General features: G+C 41.1%; 1 protein-coding gene across 2 annotated transcripts; it reads right to left on the minus strand.

Moving 5' to 3' along the window:
• Positions 1–815: 815 nt before the first annotated feature.
• ctdspl2b (CTD (carboxy-terminal domain, RNA polymerase II, polypeptide A) small phosphatase like 2b) lies at positions 816–16,465 on the minus strand. Of its 2 annotated transcripts, XM_028957195.1 has the most exons (14): positions 16,268–16,465; positions 12,354–12,538; positions 9,347–9,473; positions 6,256–6,405; positions 5,954–6,187; positions 5,749–5,842; positions 5,205–5,316; positions 4,906–4,992; positions 4,499–4,561; positions 4,291–4,370; positions 3,785–3,911; positions 3,492–3,587; positions 3,177–3,271; positions 816–1,524 (listed from the first exon to the last, which is right to left on the minus strand). In XM_028957195.1, exons 2-13 carry the CDS (start codon positions 12,513–12,515, stop codon positions 3,206–3,208), a joined length of 1,398 nt encoding a protein of 465 aa, XP_028813028.1. In that variant the 5' UTR covers positions 12,516–12,538; positions 16,268–16,465; the 3' UTR covers positions 816–1,524; positions 3,177–3,205. The 2 variants fall into 2 exon arrangements, with proteins under 2 accessions (XP_028813028.1, XP_028813027.1); XM_028957194.1 differs by having other exon boundaries at positions 816–3,271.
• Between the last annotated feature and the right edge of the window lie 789 nt (positions 16,466–17,254).

Consider the following 17,254-nt stretch of genomic DNA (forward strand, 5'->3'; position numbering starts at 1 on the left):
TTAATAAGCCGCGCCGGCGACCCGGCCTGCGGGTTCCGCCTGTAACCCAACCGGAGCGCCCAGCACCCAACAGCATCTGGCTGCAAATTCTCTCATTTAAATACTCTTAGAAAATGTAGTCAAGATGAGTGTCAAGGAAAATGACGGACCGGTTCCTCACCTGTCCCGCTAGTCCTCGGTGAGGTCTAGCGCCCCCTCTGGCTGGCTGCTCAACTCACAGCCAGGTTTTCTGGGGCATTTATTTTCTGTCTCTTACCTGCTCTAAGCAAACAAGTCTAACAATTCTACTGCTTTTAAAACTCTCTTCTACAGATTAACACCAATTTGCAGGAAACTACAACTACTGCTTCTTTAATCTCAGTAGACACATTTTTCACACCTACCCTGTGAATTATGAGTCGCTAAAACCTCTGAATTTTACCACAATATATATTGTGTGTGTGTGTGTGTATATATATATATGATGTATATTCTGATTCAGGGGCAGTGGTGGCCTGGTAAGGCAACTTTCATGGCTGCCCACTTCGGCAATGGGATAAAAGCAGGGGACAAACGTCACAGTGTCAGCATGGGTTGTGCTGCAGTGTTTCACAATGACAAGAGTTTCACTTTAATGTGCTAGCCAATGTTCCCGAACCACGACGCTCAGTACCAATGTTCAGTTAACAATTTGTATTTGCACATTTTTGAAGTGTCAAAGTGTAACGTTATGTACAGTTTCTTTAAAACAATAGGATGTAGAACTGTTTATGTAAGAAAAATACAAAACAATACAAGAAAGTTTCTGAAACACTCATCTGCAGAAAAAAAAAAAGTGCCATGATTAAAATTTAATTAAGGACTTTCCCACAAAAACAGGCTTATTTTCTACATGCTAGATTTGTCTACAACAGTTCACAGACGGTATGCTAACTAAAACATACATACACAGATAATATAGTAAGAAAACCACTCCATCTTATGTAAAGTTAAATCTTCATTAATACATTGAAAAAGTAGATATGACATGCCTTTTCAAAAACAAAAATACAAAATATTTTCCTTATTTTAAGGATTTTTTTAAAACATGAAGCTGCGTGTACTTTGTACAGTAACCATTATACAATAAAAAATGGCAATGCACATAAAATGAACAGGTGGTACATATGAAATATGCTATTTTAAGCATAAAACTGCTACTCTTCTTAAATTATTATGCAAAATATGCTTGGGTATTGTAAGAAAACTGATAGGCTAAGCAGGGCGCATTGGAAGGCCCCTCCCATCTAACTGTCGAACTCATCGGACCTCTGCGGATGGCCGCAAAACTCACAATTTCAAAATGGTTTGGGATTCTCAGTCATACCGCATTTATTTCATGTTTAGAAAGTGATTATGCACGCTTACAAACTGGACTTGAAAACAATACTCCCCATAAAATTTGATCCTTAGGATCAAGCTGTTAACAGTGTCTCAGTATCTCAGGTATGCGTCTCCATACAGGGCACCATTATAGATCTGATACAGTTACTCCAACATGCTCTTCTGCATACAAAAAAAAAAAAAAAAAAAAGTTAACATCAACCATAAGAACACCCATTATACCCTTATATGCAAATCCAGACAACCCCTACACACTGTTTGACAGCCTTTGTGATGTCTTTTAGTGTCAGATGAAATTATTACCGAAATACTTGATTGTCTCTGAACCTACACTCAACTCTGAATGAGCAGCAAGGGAAGGTACAACAGATGGTTACAGTCAGGGGACAAATGGTTGTATGGCACATTTACGAAAGGAAATATATGTATGGCAATATGGACTGAATACAATGCACACCGTGGCAGAATGAACAGGAAACAGGAGGGAAAATTCCAGACAATACCTCATTCACTAGACAACCCCTAAACAGGTGTGTTTTTTTCCATCAATTTCTTCCTTAATAAAGTGACAATACGTCTGGAGCTGACAGGTTACACAAGTTACACAGAAAAGCCTTAAAAAGAACAGAAAAGGGAAAGAACTATTTAAAAAAAAAAAAAAAAAACTCACGTTATACGTTAGCACTACGCAGCAAGATTTCTCACACCCTCCTCCATGACTGGGTGCAGATGCACATTCAATAAGATTCTCCACAATACTTTCAAATGAATCATATTTTAACAATTTTTTTGTTTTGCTAAAAACACTACAGGCAGATTAGGTTTAGTCCAAAGAGGGAAGCGAGTTGCCTTTGATGTGCTGGTGCTACACAAGGGACTGTGGCGGGCCTTGATCGGCCATGTCCTGCTACATCACTGTACTGGCTTGACTGAAACATTACTTGATCAATGGCTCCTTACACCCACTGTTAACAGTAAAATGAAAGCGTGGATTATACAGGATAATATATATCAATAAAATAAGGAGTGTGGGCAAAGTTTAATGTTGTATGGCCTAGATGCAGTCAGAAAAAAAGGATTAAAATCTATCCCTATGGTTACAAATAGTCCTTAAATGCAATATGGTTGTTCATAAAGAAGACAATTAGTCAATATTTTTCCTTTTAACTAGAACAAAAGAAAAAAAGAAAACTCAACCTCCAGGAAAATGGAATCCCAGACAATACACCAAAAGCACAAAAAGTCTAAAAATATCAACTGGAACATGGGAGGAATACAGATATGCTACAATGGAATGCATCGACATCCTAGGCAAAAATGTTGGATTAAAAAATAATAATAATAAAATCCTCAAAATGTTTTTTTTCTTTTCTTTTTTTTACTTATTATACTGGCCATTTCTGTTGGTCTATAGACAGGTTCAGTCCCATTGGAGCACCAAAAAGAGTGAGAGGCAACCTTATTTTTTTTCTCTTTTCCTCTGAGTCCAACATTCACTTTAAACAGGCTGGAACGGCTGCAGACCCAAATCCACCCACTGGTTAAGCAAGCCTAATGAAAACACTGCTCCAAAAACATGAATTCTGCAGAACAGAGACGTGTTCCTGGTCTCGCTGACACTTATAAGCAATTATGTTTGTACATCTATACATAAAGATTTATAAATTCAATCAGATAATGGAGTTTCAAAAACTGTTTTGTGTCATTCAGCTTCAAATAATGCAGGGGTACAAAATGTAAATGCCAATGTATTTCAAAGAGTTTCTTTCGTCATTTTTTTAAATGTCTGTGTTGGTTGTTTTTGTCTTTATTACTTTGAAGATGTTATGAATTTTCCCATGTTTCAGTCAGGTGGGAGCAGGTCGTGGAGGCGAAACCGGTCTCTGACATGAGGCCGCACATCTTCATCCTAGGATTCAATGAAGGACAAAGCAGCATTCATGTAAATGTACAGCAAAAATGAACATACATCACTACAGACTGGATGCTGAATTATTATTATTTTTTTATGCATGCATTTACTGTGTATAGTAACCAATATAAAATAAAATGAAAGGTGATTTCATAAAACTATGGTGACCGCTTCACCTTTTTAAGAAAAATGTGAAGCAGTAAGGCCACATACGTACCAACTCGACAAGCTTCTCAAGAAAAGGTACCAGCTTCAGCAGCTCACTGTCATTTTTGTCCATGAACCAACTTTCAATAGGAATTCCATTGGAAAGCTGTTAAATAAAAAAACAAAAGTAAAACACATCTACATCTAACTCCTCAAAAGATCAACTGTAAATGAGCTAATGTCATGCCAAACAAAACTTTCAATCTACATATAAGGTGATTAAGTAAAACTGTTTATAAATTATTTGGAAAGACCTCTTTTCCTGTTTTATGATGACCACCAAGTGAGGTGCATGAAACTCACCTGGTAAGCAAAGGCCTGCGGTGAATTGTCAATGATGATGGTCTTAGACAAATCTCTCCCAAGAATGTTCAGATCCTTGATGTAGTTCCCTTGTACACAGACACAGTGTTCCCGGAATAACCTGTGCCTGAATAGGGAAGGGAAATCAGGATGAGATTTAATAAATTCCAAATATTGCCATACAATGCCAGACGTGGAAAGAAGGTGGGTGGCCAAGCATGCCTGAAGCCCCTGTGGACTTCACACATGAACCATCCTACATCATGCCTCTGCATTGCATACAATAGTGACACCAAAAACCAGAGTGACCAGCACAGGGCCATTGTTGAACCTGGATACAGTTACAGCTAGGTGTCACAAAGGGCCAGTATCACCTGATCAAATCCAGCTGGCCAGATGAATCTTGCAATTACAAGTGCACTGTATGGAAAACTACATGTGATACCAGACAATGTACCCCGTGAATGTAACCCTAGTCTTTTGTAGCAGAGGCAGAAAACACGAACCTGACTAGCTGTTTCTTGGGATCAAGGATGTTGAGCAGTTTGTCAGCATAAACCTTTTTTGAGGCTGTAAAGAGAATAATCTGTGAAACAAAAATAGTAAAAATGTCAATTAGATGTACAATTATTAGTATTATTATATTAAAATATTTTGTAAAAAAAAGAAAAGAAAAAAAAAAAAAAGAAATTAACGGATCCATGGGAATCTCACCTCATAAATCTGAGACATGCGTTCAAGGAATTCTCGAAAGAATGGCCTCAATCTCACATAGACCTACAAGGAATAAAGGTACAATAAGGCGCCTGTTCTGTCATTTCTACAAAACACAGCCTTGTAAAGTAATAAAAATCTGTCAAAAAGACTTCAGATGTCCAGGAGCATAAGCTCACTATGTGCACAATATTAAAAATAATTATACATATTTTTTTTTAAAAAAGTTAAGAAGCCTTTAGTCTCACATATTAAATACATACTACAGAGGTTTTAGTATTGTATATCCCTCTAGTGCTGAATTCACTCTCAATTCTATATTCATATTTATAAACGGTCATCTGTAAAGCTTGCTGTAAACCAATCAGTCAAGTTCAGAACTGGGAAGAAATGCATTCAAAACATACCTGGTAAATGACATCTTGAAACAGGACAGGAAAGGTAAGTGCTGCATCCTCCAGCTCATTCAAGCTACAATGTACTAGCGTCTCATCCTGCAGAGAAACAATACAAATATAATACAGAAATTACTTTTTTCCTCACTAACAATCAAGTCCTGTATGCTTTATTGCCCGTTATTGCTGTAAGTTTGGCCTGGTTTCAAAGCCTGAGACGATAAACAAATCACACCAGCCAATTCTCTCAAATGCACGACGTGCCAGCAGAGATCCGAGTTTAAGGCATTATTGACCCGCTACACACTCACCAGATCCAGCACCAGGGAGAACTCTGGCGTACTGCGCGTCTTCAGCGGGAGGGCGGGCTTTCTGGTTAGCTGCTCCTCTGTGAGTGGTGGTACATGTTTTATGAAGAAATACCTGCAGAAATACAAAATATTCTGAATATGGGAATGCAACACTCTACTGCATGCACAAGAATGAGTGATACAGTGTGTGTGGAAAATTACTTAATTTACATATCTGCAGCTCTTATCTTGTAACCTACATTCACTAATTACAGGTTAAACAGCTAATTACAGGAGCAAAAAGTGGATAAGCGATCTAATAAATTATTTACAGCATCAGTTTGTTTAAATACTGACAGTTCATCGTTAATATAACAACTTTGTGAGCTAACTAAATGAACAATGTGGTCATTTTAAGGATTGCATGATCAAATCACAGCAGTGATACCCTAAACCTCAGATGATAAACCAGTAGGTGATAATACAAACAGTACACATGGAATCACTATAGCTGTTATTGTCTAGTCGTCTGAACATATACAACTAACTGTGGAGAAGTACTCACGGGTCAAACACCTCCCAGTCCTCCTCATATGAGCCTTCTGCAGGTGTGCTAGGTGGCACCTCCACGTACGTACAGTCAGGTGTAGTGCCAGGTGCTGAGAAAACAATGTCTCTATTGCATTTATGTGCCGTACATTCGTTAGCTAATGCTAAGGACTGAAGAAAACACATAGAGCGATACCCGCTACAGTCTCCCACTTTTATACCTGTGAGGGGAGGTAGATCTGGATCTACTGCAATCTCTCCCTCATCAGCAGCTTGGCTGGTGTGATGTGGGGGTCGTAGGGGAGGGGGCATGGCACTTGGGTAGAGAGGTGCACACATCCCCTCTGTGGACGTTGCGGTGGAGGTAGGGGTCTCCTCTACCTGGCCCATGTCGAGCTGCTTCACGATCTCTTCTGCCTCCACCGCCTGGCCGGGAGAGTCTGAGCCTGATGTGGCTAAAAGGGCACAGATGGTCAGACTGGGGCAAAGTGCTGACTGGTAGTTAAAATTTAATATCTCTTACCATTTTTGTTTGCTGGTGAGAAAAAGTTGAAAACGGGAGAGAAGATGGTCCCCAGCAGGGTGGTGCGAGGCGGGCTGCTGACTGACTCTGCAGGCTCTTCAAGCTTTCCATTGGGCTTCACCGCTTTACTCGTGTCGTGGTTTGTGGCCTCTGCACACACGTTTCACATCACAGAGTTTAATTTTAAACGTTAGAAGCAAGCAATGCTACTTACCAAAATAACTGCACAAAAAAACAAATCAATCAATCTGGGTCATTATTACTGGGCCAATGTATGCATGGGCATGTCTTTAAGAAATAATAGAAACAACAAGACTGTTAGTCTGTTAGTTATCTTGAAGAGGAGAAACTAACTACCCTGTAATTACTGTTTGTAGGTGAGTAATTGTTTCTGATACCCAAAAGGTGAACTTTAATATTAATACTATAAACAAAGTTTATAGTATTAGGCATTACTGTAGGCATTACTGACCACTCTCACACATCCTACATGATATAAACCCCCTTCTGTTAATACAATACATACAGAAATCATGCGCAAGCTCATCTCCTCAATGCCTCCTGATAAAGGGTTCCTCCAGTTTTGCAGAAACGTAATTTAAGACTTTTTAAGGCTCTAAAATATTATATTAATTGTATTTATAGCCTATTTTCAGGGAGGAAGGGCGCCCTCCATTTGCCAGGTGCACCTGCTGCTTGACGCAGAGCAATCTGTCAGTCACTGACAGATGTTAGGCTTGTTTCATTTGATTAATTTAAAGTCTGGACTTAAGATTTCTAGTCATTTTTAATTATATTTAAGGCCTTAAAACTGAAGTCTTTAAGGATCCATAGAAACCCTGTAATATCCATTGTTCATTTGGTATGATTGGTAGGACCAAAGACACTACAAAACCAAACATAGATTCCTTTAATTCAAAAATTTGAATTAATAAACATGATGTGCCACATCTCTACCCCATATACGTTGAAAGCAGAACCGCACAGTAAGTCATCGCGATACTAAGAGGAAACATCTTGCTAGTACAATACAGCACTTGCACTACTCACAAATAAGTTAAGGATATTGTAAGAGACTTAGTGTATGACATACATACGATGTTTGTTTCACTTCAGACATTTTTAGGAAAGGGAAGCAATTGTCTCATTGTGTACAAGTGTGCCTTATATTGGGACCAATACCAAGAGACAACCTTTCTCAATGTGGCATCAATTTCAACAAAAGCTGGTATTGTCATTCCAAGTCCATCATTCAAACAGCCATGAACACACGACATCGGAGCATCACCTGGTTATGGCGCTTTGTGAACTCGGTGCGTCTCAAAGTGTCAATCAGCAGACTTGCATCAAGACACAGAACTACTGGCAGAGTTCATGACAGACTCAGGAGTGGAGCCCCACGAGTGAGACGGCAATGGTGACCAAAAGCTAAGGACTTATGCACTAAGACATTGTTATGCAACTGCCACACAGCTGAAGGTCTGTTTACAAGATGCAAGGGTACTAAGGTTTACCAACCATTCGCTTCCGACTCCACCGCTTTGGCTTAGTTGCAGGTGACTCCACTGACACCAAGACATTACCATGAACAGTGGGCAAAAGACCATGTGACCTGGACAATGCAGCAGTGGTCTACCATCGAGTGTCAGGTCACCTGGCACAGAAATGATGGTCCTCAGGGTTGCTGGAGAAGGCAGGTGAGCGATACACTGAGGTCAACATGGTCCCCAGGTCTGCTTTGGTGGAGGAGGTGTTATTTTAACATTTACATTTAAAGCATTTATCAGATGCCCTTATCCAGAGCGACTTACAATCAGTAGGTACAGGGACAGTTCCCCGGAGCAACTTAGGGTTGAGTGTCTTGCTCAGGGACACAATGGTAGTAAGTGGGGTTTGAAACCGGGTCTTCTGGTTCATAGGCGAGTGTGTTACCCACTAGGCTACTACCACATTTTCTCTCGTCTTGCAAGAGTTTGCTACAGTGGGTACTCGGCCTGTGATTAACCCCTTTTCAGACCGTAGTATTGGTCCCCGGTATCGGTGGACTCTTAACGAGTACTTTACTACTATGAATTCAGACATATTACTCGCCTTGCATGTTTTTTTTTCCACATCAAATATATTGTGTGGCAGCGTAGCCCGGCCAATGAGTTGGGACCAGCATGCCTTGCGGGTGAGATACGTGCCGACGGGACGGGCGCACCCGGGGACTGCAAATAGTTAACCATGTTACGGGTAAATGTGTTCTGTTGGGGTTAGGGATGTGTGTGTTATGGGGATTTAATGTAGCGTGGGTATCCGGAGGGGTAGTGATTGGCGCCACCTACTGGCTTGGAGCCGATTTCTCCTTTCCTGACCTTGTGGCGATGCCTCGTCACAATAGTATATAGTATGAGATTTCGGACACAGCATAAATGTCATTTATCGCAACTCTTTCCGATACAGATATCGCGTATACTAATATCGTGCAGCCCTAAATCACCAGTCAGCACAAAACAGATTTGGTTATTGTACATGGCTCAGTCACTGCACGTTCTTACCTCAGAGACATCATAGAACCCCCAATTTCGCCAGCACACCCCCAACTTTCTGACCTGAACCCCATAGAGCTCATCTGGGACCAGCTGAAGAAGAGACTGAAGCGTGACCGTACACCACCCCCATGTGACCTGGCAGAACTGTGCGTTGCACTTGTGGAAGAGTGGAACGCATTGCCTCAGAACAACATCATGAGGCTAGTGAGACGTCGCTGTCAAGTGGTAATTGTGGCAAATGGTGGAAACACCCGCTAATGACATTGTCAATTTTTGTTATTTGGGGCTATCCCTGTTATTGCCTTTTTTTGTGAGGGTAATAAATATTAAACTAATGAAAATTGTGTTTCTTCTCATACATTATTAGTAATATCAAAGTGAACTTTTACTTATTTCATTAAAATTCAGAGAAAACAGGAAAAGCACTCATGTAAATAACAATATCCCTAACTTATTGTGAGTAGTGTAATTTGACACTCCCAATATTTTGCAGCTACCTACAGAAACTGGCATTTTAAAAACATTACGGTCCCTTAGGGATTGACTCAGACACTCACGCCCGTTGACCAGGCTTCTTCTGCGCACCCTGGAGATGCTCTTTTTTGGCCCACCGGCCGTACGTGTTGTGGAGGTGATCAGATCACAGCTCAGGCGGCTCCTCTTGGCTGGGTTCTCATGCTCTACCTGAAGGAAGAAAAACACACTGTTAAAGTTTAATGGAATGAAATCAAAAGGTCTCTATCACAAAAAGGGCTGGCAGTAGCCTAGTGGTGCCTATGAAGCAGAAAAAACACAAAATGACAGGTTCAAACCCCACTTACTACCATTATGTCCCTGAGCAAGACACTTAACCCTGAGGTCTCCAAAGGGAATAACTTTGTAACTACCGACTTTAAGTCACTCTGGATAAGGGCATCCAGTAAAATGCCATAAAATGTATAAACATAGAACCATGTTGAAGGCCCATTAACGTTTTACTTACGTGCAAAAATATATGGGCAAAACAAGTAAACCAAAAAAAATAAAAAAATCACAGCAATATACAATTATTTACTGTATTTAATGCATAATTGTATTGTTCTGCAAGTATATATTATTGTTTGATAGACCATCCACTGATTCACTGCTGCTTTACCTAATTACCTCATAATGAATAACTATGAAGTGTTAATGTAGTGCATCAATGGAGCCACTGTCACATGAACATGGTTTAAATCTGATTACTAGCAGAAAGCTAGGTGTGAACCTTCACTGGACTCATGATTAGAATCAATTACGATTATCAATGAATCATGACGCGTCCCATACATTTTCTACACGGTCACATGATGTTCTCAAATACTCGTACACCTGTATGGATTCTTTGATTTTCCATAATGAGCACATCTGTGTTCAGTCCACGCTCCTCTGACGCCACAAACGGCAGGAAAATGGCTGGTTCAGACGTCCACGGCGTCAGGTGAGCACAGACTGAACACAGACCTTTTTCCTGCTCATTCAAGAAAATCTAAAGCCGCTTTGAGACCAATAAAATCTGCACGTTTTTCTAAACTCCCGGTAAGATGATAATGTTGTGTTGTAGATCTCAGCGAAAGATCAGCTTTTCTTCCATTCCTGCTTCGTGTGAGTGTGCTTTGATTCTATTGGTCGTGTGAAAATACGTCACGGCGCGCAGCAGCCAAAGTTCAACAAATGACTGTGTTGCGAAAACAAGGTCGCAGAGTGCCGCGCAGCATGCAACTCAGTACTCAGATCAGGCAGCCAGTCACTACCGGCACTACATTTTAACAAGAATTTCATACCACTGCCAGAAAATCACCAAGCAATGTCATTATGATGTAATGCATTATGTTCTGCACTGCATTAATGCAATATTGTCCACATATGCATCACGATGCATCGATTATACGATTAATTTCAACATGCCTATTGAAAACACACATTAACTCGCAATTTAGCCAATTTATCAGTAGTATGAATTAATGTAACAAAATACTGATTCTGAGATACAAATTTATACAAAAATTTATATTGATTACGGTATCAATTAACAGTGGTGTTGATACTTTGGGGAAGTGGTGGCCTAGCAGTTAAGGAAGTGGGCCAGTAATCAGAAAATTGTCGATTCAAATCCCGATCCAGCGAGGTGCCACTGAGCAAAGCACCGTCCCCACACACTGCTCCCCGGGCGCCTGTCATGGCTGTTCACTGCACACCAAGGGTGATGGTTAAATAGAGGACACATTTCATTGTGTCACTATGTGCTGTGCATCAGCCAGTTCATGCCAACAGACTACAACAATTTTCAACAGGCACTCATTTTAAAACATGGCAGCTCCGACATTAATTCTGCAGAACCACACTTGCTAGAAAACGTAAAAAGGCAAGAGCACTGTCTCAAAGTATTTCAAATATCAAAACCAAAAGTTATGGACAAGGATGTTTGCAAGAAGTGCTTCAAAGTTGTCACTATCAACATGAGAAGCAGGACATTTGAAACAATCACTCCAAATCATATGCAAAGTTTCATATTGTTACGTAATAAGAATATTTTAATTGCCTCTGCCAAGCAATACTATCAGAATTAACTATCAGAATGGCTGTGTCTTTCCGTCACTCTCCGCATTTTATAATTATGTAATTGCACAACAAGCACATGTTTTTCATTTCTGGGGCAAGAAGAGAGGAGTGCTTTTTTGATTGGCTCAAACATTTACTCAATACTCCCCCTGTAGTATCGAGTACCAAATTTAGAGTTATAGAGTTTAAAATTTCAGTATTGTGACAAGCCTAGCAGGGCTCTAGACTAACACTGGTGCACCAAACTTTTGTAAATTTAGCATAAAGTTCTTTATTTAAAGCACAATTTTACTAGATCACTGAAAATGTGTTGGTGTTTAAAGTGCTTCGCTGATCTGAAATTAAAACAAAATAAATGAGAATATTGTTTTTAAAGTGCCAATGTTTTAAGGGCTTGAACTCGGCCTGATGATCTGTTTGCTGCCGCCTGTAGCTGAAAGGCAGCAGGGAGAGGGGACACTTGGCCAGTACATTTATCGCTGCATTTAATGTGATTTAAAGATGCATTGTGCCTTTTCAGTGTTTAATTTTCATCATTTCACTCTGGCTTGCACGGTAAATGAGTGGTCAGGTGATCGAATCCAAAAGGATTCACATTCTAGAATAGTAAAAGTGAAAGGCAGCCACCCCGAGCTCCACAAAGGGTCCTCTGCAGGGGGGCTGCAGGCCAAAACCACCTCAAGCTACCGTCACTGTGCAGAGTCTCCTACTAAAAATAGAAAGCAACTGGAGCGCTCAGACAAGAGACTACATTCCAACATGCATTTCCACAGGAACATGACACCAGCTAGTAACAAATTTTGATTTTACATCTTAAATCTGGAATGAAAGGTAAATTAAGACCTGGTGAGAAGGGACGTGTGGGCTGATGCACACAAAAGAAATGTTCTGGTATGTTCTCATGCCACAATGTGAGTGTATAATAGATATATATTCAAAATTAAAATATTAAATAGGGCCCTAGGAAGGGACTCCCAAGCTCACCTTGACCCCATTGCCTCTGATTAATGTCTTAATGGTGGACAGCAGGACTTTCCCTCCACCTGTGCAGTCCTCCACGTCAGAGTGCTTCCGCTTGGTCCGGGCGGGGCGTGGTGTGTGGGCGGGGTTTGGTCGCTGAGAAGCCTTTCGCATTCTCAGCCTCATGTTGTTAACAGTCACATGAAAAGCTGCAACAGGAAAAGATGCCACCAAATTAACCTCGACAGCAAACACTCCAAGAAAGAAAAGCCAGATATTCAAATGAAACGGTGTTCACCTAAATCACACATTATTATGTGTCATAGCTTCTTGTCCCTTAGGCAACGAATAATTTCCTCATTAGAACTAAATAGAAAAATACCAGCACAAAAGCAGACAACGTTTCCCAAACCCGGCCCCAGAGGAAGTTTTGTGACGGTTTTTTAATTACACCCCCAACTTAATGTGTATCAGGAGGAATGTGGCAGGTTAGAAGAAATATGGATCAGAATAATATCACCTGTTGGGATGGGACAGATTGGGATCATTCATGTGAAATATACTGCCTCACAGTTTGAGTACAATCTTTTGCCACAGGCTCAACTACCGAAACAGTCCTTTTTTTACTGAAACACAATAACTACAATCTAGATTTTACTTTTTTTATTAGGATGCTGCAGTAGGTTTTTTATTTTAGGAGGCATACTTTATTAAACAATAAGTCGCAGCAGCTATAGACATTCTTTTACTGTACCGAACATGATTTCTGTGTACCGTTACAGCCCCAGCTGAGATGTGGTACATCATTGTCATACCGAACAACCATTCACCATGGCAACCTCTAATGAAACCTGTGCATTACACTACATTTCCACTACACTGGTGCTGGTGCTGAACTGGGAACAGACCGGGACCCGGCCCGCATTTATTCTAGACAGGAGCTCATGACAACACGCCCCTTAAACAGAAATCCATTACACGGTAAGAAAAATCTGTAGGATGACCACCACTGCTACTTTTACATGAGCCCCTTCTTTTAGTCTCTAGACTTTCTTCCATTTTTTTAGCTTATTGGTCAGGTGTTCGTGTGAAACCTGCGACTTTTAGTTCTTCCCTTATTTCTTCATACACTTTCTTCACTCTGTTTTTTGTTGAATTACGTGGCTCAAATCGACCCTCACAGCTTCCACTGCCACGAGACAAATGGTACAGAAGCGACGCAGCCAGCAGCATCACAGCAAATGAAAAATAAAAAGATATTCAAGTTGAATTTGATGTCATAAAATAAAGGACATCACATGTTTATTAGTGCCTTTATATATTGGAGTACAGGAACCCAGTAAAATGCAGCTCCCCAGCCCCGAGTTGTGTAAGCACTGGCTGAAAATGTGTTCCGACATGTCCAGGAGCCATCAATATCTCAGCCAGACAGAGCGTAGACTGCAACACTAACATCTGCAGCAAATCACCCAATTTCACCTTACTGTATGCAAGACAGCCATTCACGTTAATGATCATAAAATATTCTACATGAATATAAAATGTACACATACACACTGATACATTTGAGAAAATGGTGATTAACATGCAGAAAATATTGGTACAATTTATGACTAGAAACATCTGGCAAAAGATGATGCCTGACAGAGGTTACAAACTGATGCTGCAAAAAGCAGGAAAATAATGACATTTAATAACATATATTTGGGATGCACCAATCCAATTGTGTTTATCAGATATCAAACAATAACTAAAACAATTGGATTGGGTTTTTGTTATAGTTTGCTGAACTATTAAATTGATGTATTCAGTTCAATTAAATAATAGATAACATAGCATTAACATAGACAACAATAAATCAATATGTATGGCAGTATTTCACAAATCATGATGAACAGCAAATCAAAAACAGTGGATGGTTCGACTGTTTGTTCAAAGCTGTGTGCATATATAAATATGAGTCATTATTATATTGTCTTACAAGTAAAGAAGGAAGTATTAAAGTGCGATATTTCCTCTCAGTCTCCTCCCCACAAGAGTCTATTCATTATCCAAATGGCAGGTATTGGTATCTGTCTGAACTTGTGCATTGCTGATATGTATGTCTGCATATAACACTTCCCCAAAGAATATTTCCCCCAATAAGATACAGATCAGGTAATAGGCCTTCTCCCCTTTTCCCTAAAACTAAATAAAACCGCTATCATTGCTAGCCTGAAGAACAGGGATGGCCTTCCAAATGCAGAGGCAGCGAGCATCAAATTAGACACAATAAAGCAAGCACCACACACACTATTAGGTATACCACCACGACTTATTTGTATTTTAACCATCATAATGTGTGACTCATCATAGACACACACCACAGAGACCCTCTCTAGAGCCAGATCAACGCTCAAGCCACTGACACACATAGCTGCAAGGATACTTCTGCACACCGAACACACCAGATTAACTTGTATAACTAACATTATTAATAAAATAATCCCATGTAACATACATGTATGATGCTGTTTGCATGTTTTTCAGTTTTATTATGCTGAAAATATAACCATATACATACGTATACAACAGGCCTCCCACTTCACCAAGCATGTAAATGTAAATCTTTTATTGTTTTATTGAACAATCAATCATTCTTGACCCTGGTCATGAAAAGTGAGAAGTACAGTTGCCTCTATGAAGATTTTCTGAAATATTAAATCTGCATTTAAATTTAATCGTCTTCTCACAGTGATATCAAGAGTTCATCAAACTAATCATTTGTGGCAAGAGATAACACATGGATTCTTCTTTTGTAACTTGATCATTAGAAACCACATTGCACATGTACAGAAGATCCTGCAAAAGCCCAGAATGTCTTCGGTTCAGAGCTTATACTAAGTTAATAGCCAGTTATAATAATCAACGCATTATCCTGTTTGCATGGTTTACGGTGATGTAACGCAAAACTATCTTAAAAAAAAAAAGGTCAGAGGTCACCACCTGCAGGCGTGCGTTTTGGCGCCATTTCACTGCGACGCGCTGTGTTGGTTGGAGAAACTGCGGAATATGTGAGCGGAGACGAGCTGAAAACTGAGCGGGAAACAGGGTGACACCTTCCGCAAGATGACCCTCCGATGGCCGCGTTCCACATGCGACGCGGGGCTACACCACAGCGCAGCCCCCGGGGACGTCACCTCGGCTCCGTCAATTCAGAGGCTATAATCTCTATCATTTCTCCGCGAACATCTTCCTGACTTTGCAAAAGTACCTCAAAGTGCGCCACCGTGGACGCGACGAGACTTTCCAGAGGAGTCAAGTAGACCAAACATCAGACAGATGTCACGACCTGTCCCCTTCTGACCTCTGACCCCATGCCAGGGTCAGCGTTTAAAATCATTGGCAACAGTGAGGATCGCCGCTGGCATTAATCTGGTGTGTGCGGCGCAGGCAGTCACACCTGGAACCTCGTGAAAAACGCTGCTGAAACGTTCGCGGAATGTTTCCGCTTTATCCACCACATTAAAAGGCTCGGTCCTCAGCAAAAGTGTTGCCTGTGAGTTGGCTGTATGAAAAATAAGCAACAATATTTAAAAACCGCAATTGTGCCGACTTTATTTGGCATTAAAAGCTGGGATCATGAGTCAGATCCGGACAACGCGGGATAATGAAGGAGGAGGGACAGCGGCGGGCGACCACTGGCCCAGCGCGATGCTAATGCTAACAGCAACAAACAACAAACCAGCATGGAGGGTGAGGCGAGCGCACCAAATTCACTCCGGCGTCAACAGAACGCGGCGCCGCCAACGCTAATTGCCGCCGGGAGACCGCGAGAGCCCGGAGCGAACCAGGCGGGCAGGGCAAAGGCGGAAAAAAAGATTCATCTGCAGCCAGCAGCGACAGCCCGCACAGCCACATGCGCAAAAAAATCTAATAAATAACCGAGTTACACTTACTTCTCAGCGCCTCGGGGAATCTCCTTAACTACGGCTCTGAATAGGCGTAGCCACTGGGTTGCGCCGCGGCGAGGACAGCCGCGGTCTCTGGCCGCCCTTCGCTGGACTCGGTTCAGGCTCCGCGTATCCGACTGTGCGCTGCGCCTCCGGACGCCATTTCCCGCCTCCTCAGCCACACTCCCAATGGCAGGTACCCGGATGGCGAGAGGACGTGCGCATGCGCGCTGGCCGTTTTCTGACCGCGGCAACAAACCGCTTCACGCTTTGAAATGACGACGCGGAGCGCGGCAGCCAAGTAGCTGTTCCGTCATCTCTCTGCCGCCAAAATGAGCATGAAGTACTAAGCTCTTACTGCGTTTGTCATGCTTGTTCACACATTGCATCCATTTATATATTAGTAAGATTACCAACGACTATGTGTTTATTAGTTAGTTAAATGTACGGAAAGGTGGGGAAAGGCATGCATTGTGCATGCTGTTCGGAGCTGAAGAAGCCACATGCACACAGTCACCAGCTCAGTAAAAATAAACTGCAGAAGACATGAAAAAGGAGGGGTCGTCATGGTGGTAGAAATAAAACGATGGAATGGCACCTTCTGTGTGCGTTCCTGGAGACTGCTTGAGTCATGGCCGCCATCTTGACTGTTCCCAGATACTAGGAAGTATTTACATTGAAAGCCCTAACAAGGAGGAATTCATGACATGATTATAATTTTTTATAAATTCTTGTTTAGATGTTCTAGTTCAACTTGTTCATATTTTTTTTCTATAATTTTGTTGATCCTCACCAAATTGATTTTACTTTATACAAGGTGTTTTCTCTTTATCAGCCTGCAATTATTAAATGAAATCTGTAAATTCCCCACTTGTGGGACTAATAAAGGATAACCCTATCTTAAATGCCTCTTCTCTTTTTTTCCTAAAAGAGGCATCACAAAGGGCAGTGTGGAAGTTACCATAGCAACACAGCATCAGTCATTTGCAATGT

The sequence above is a fragment of the Denticeps clupeoides genome, chromosome 16 (assembly GCF_900700375.1).
Source record: "Denticeps clupeoides chromosome 16, fDenClu1.1, whole genome shotgun sequence".
Classification (NCBI taxonomy): Eukaryota; Metazoa; Chordata; class Actinopteri; order Clupeiformes; family Denticipitidae; genus Denticeps; species Denticeps clupeoides.

Bases quoted from the DNA above. Each gene is read 5' to 3' on its own strand.
- ctdspl2b (XM_028957195.1), bottom strand. From the start codon at position 12,515: ATGAGGCTGAGAATGCGAAAGGCTTCTCAGCGACCAAACCCCGCCCAC. The intron at 9,474-12,353 runs GTGAGCTTGGGA...TTCTTCCTTCAG, and splicing joins TCAGAGGCAATGGGGTCAAG to GTAGAGCATGAGAACCCAGC. The intron at 4,371-4,498 runs GTGAGATTCCCA...TTTGTTTCACAG, and splicing joins GCATGTCTCAGATTTATGAG to ATTATTCTCTTTACAGCCTC.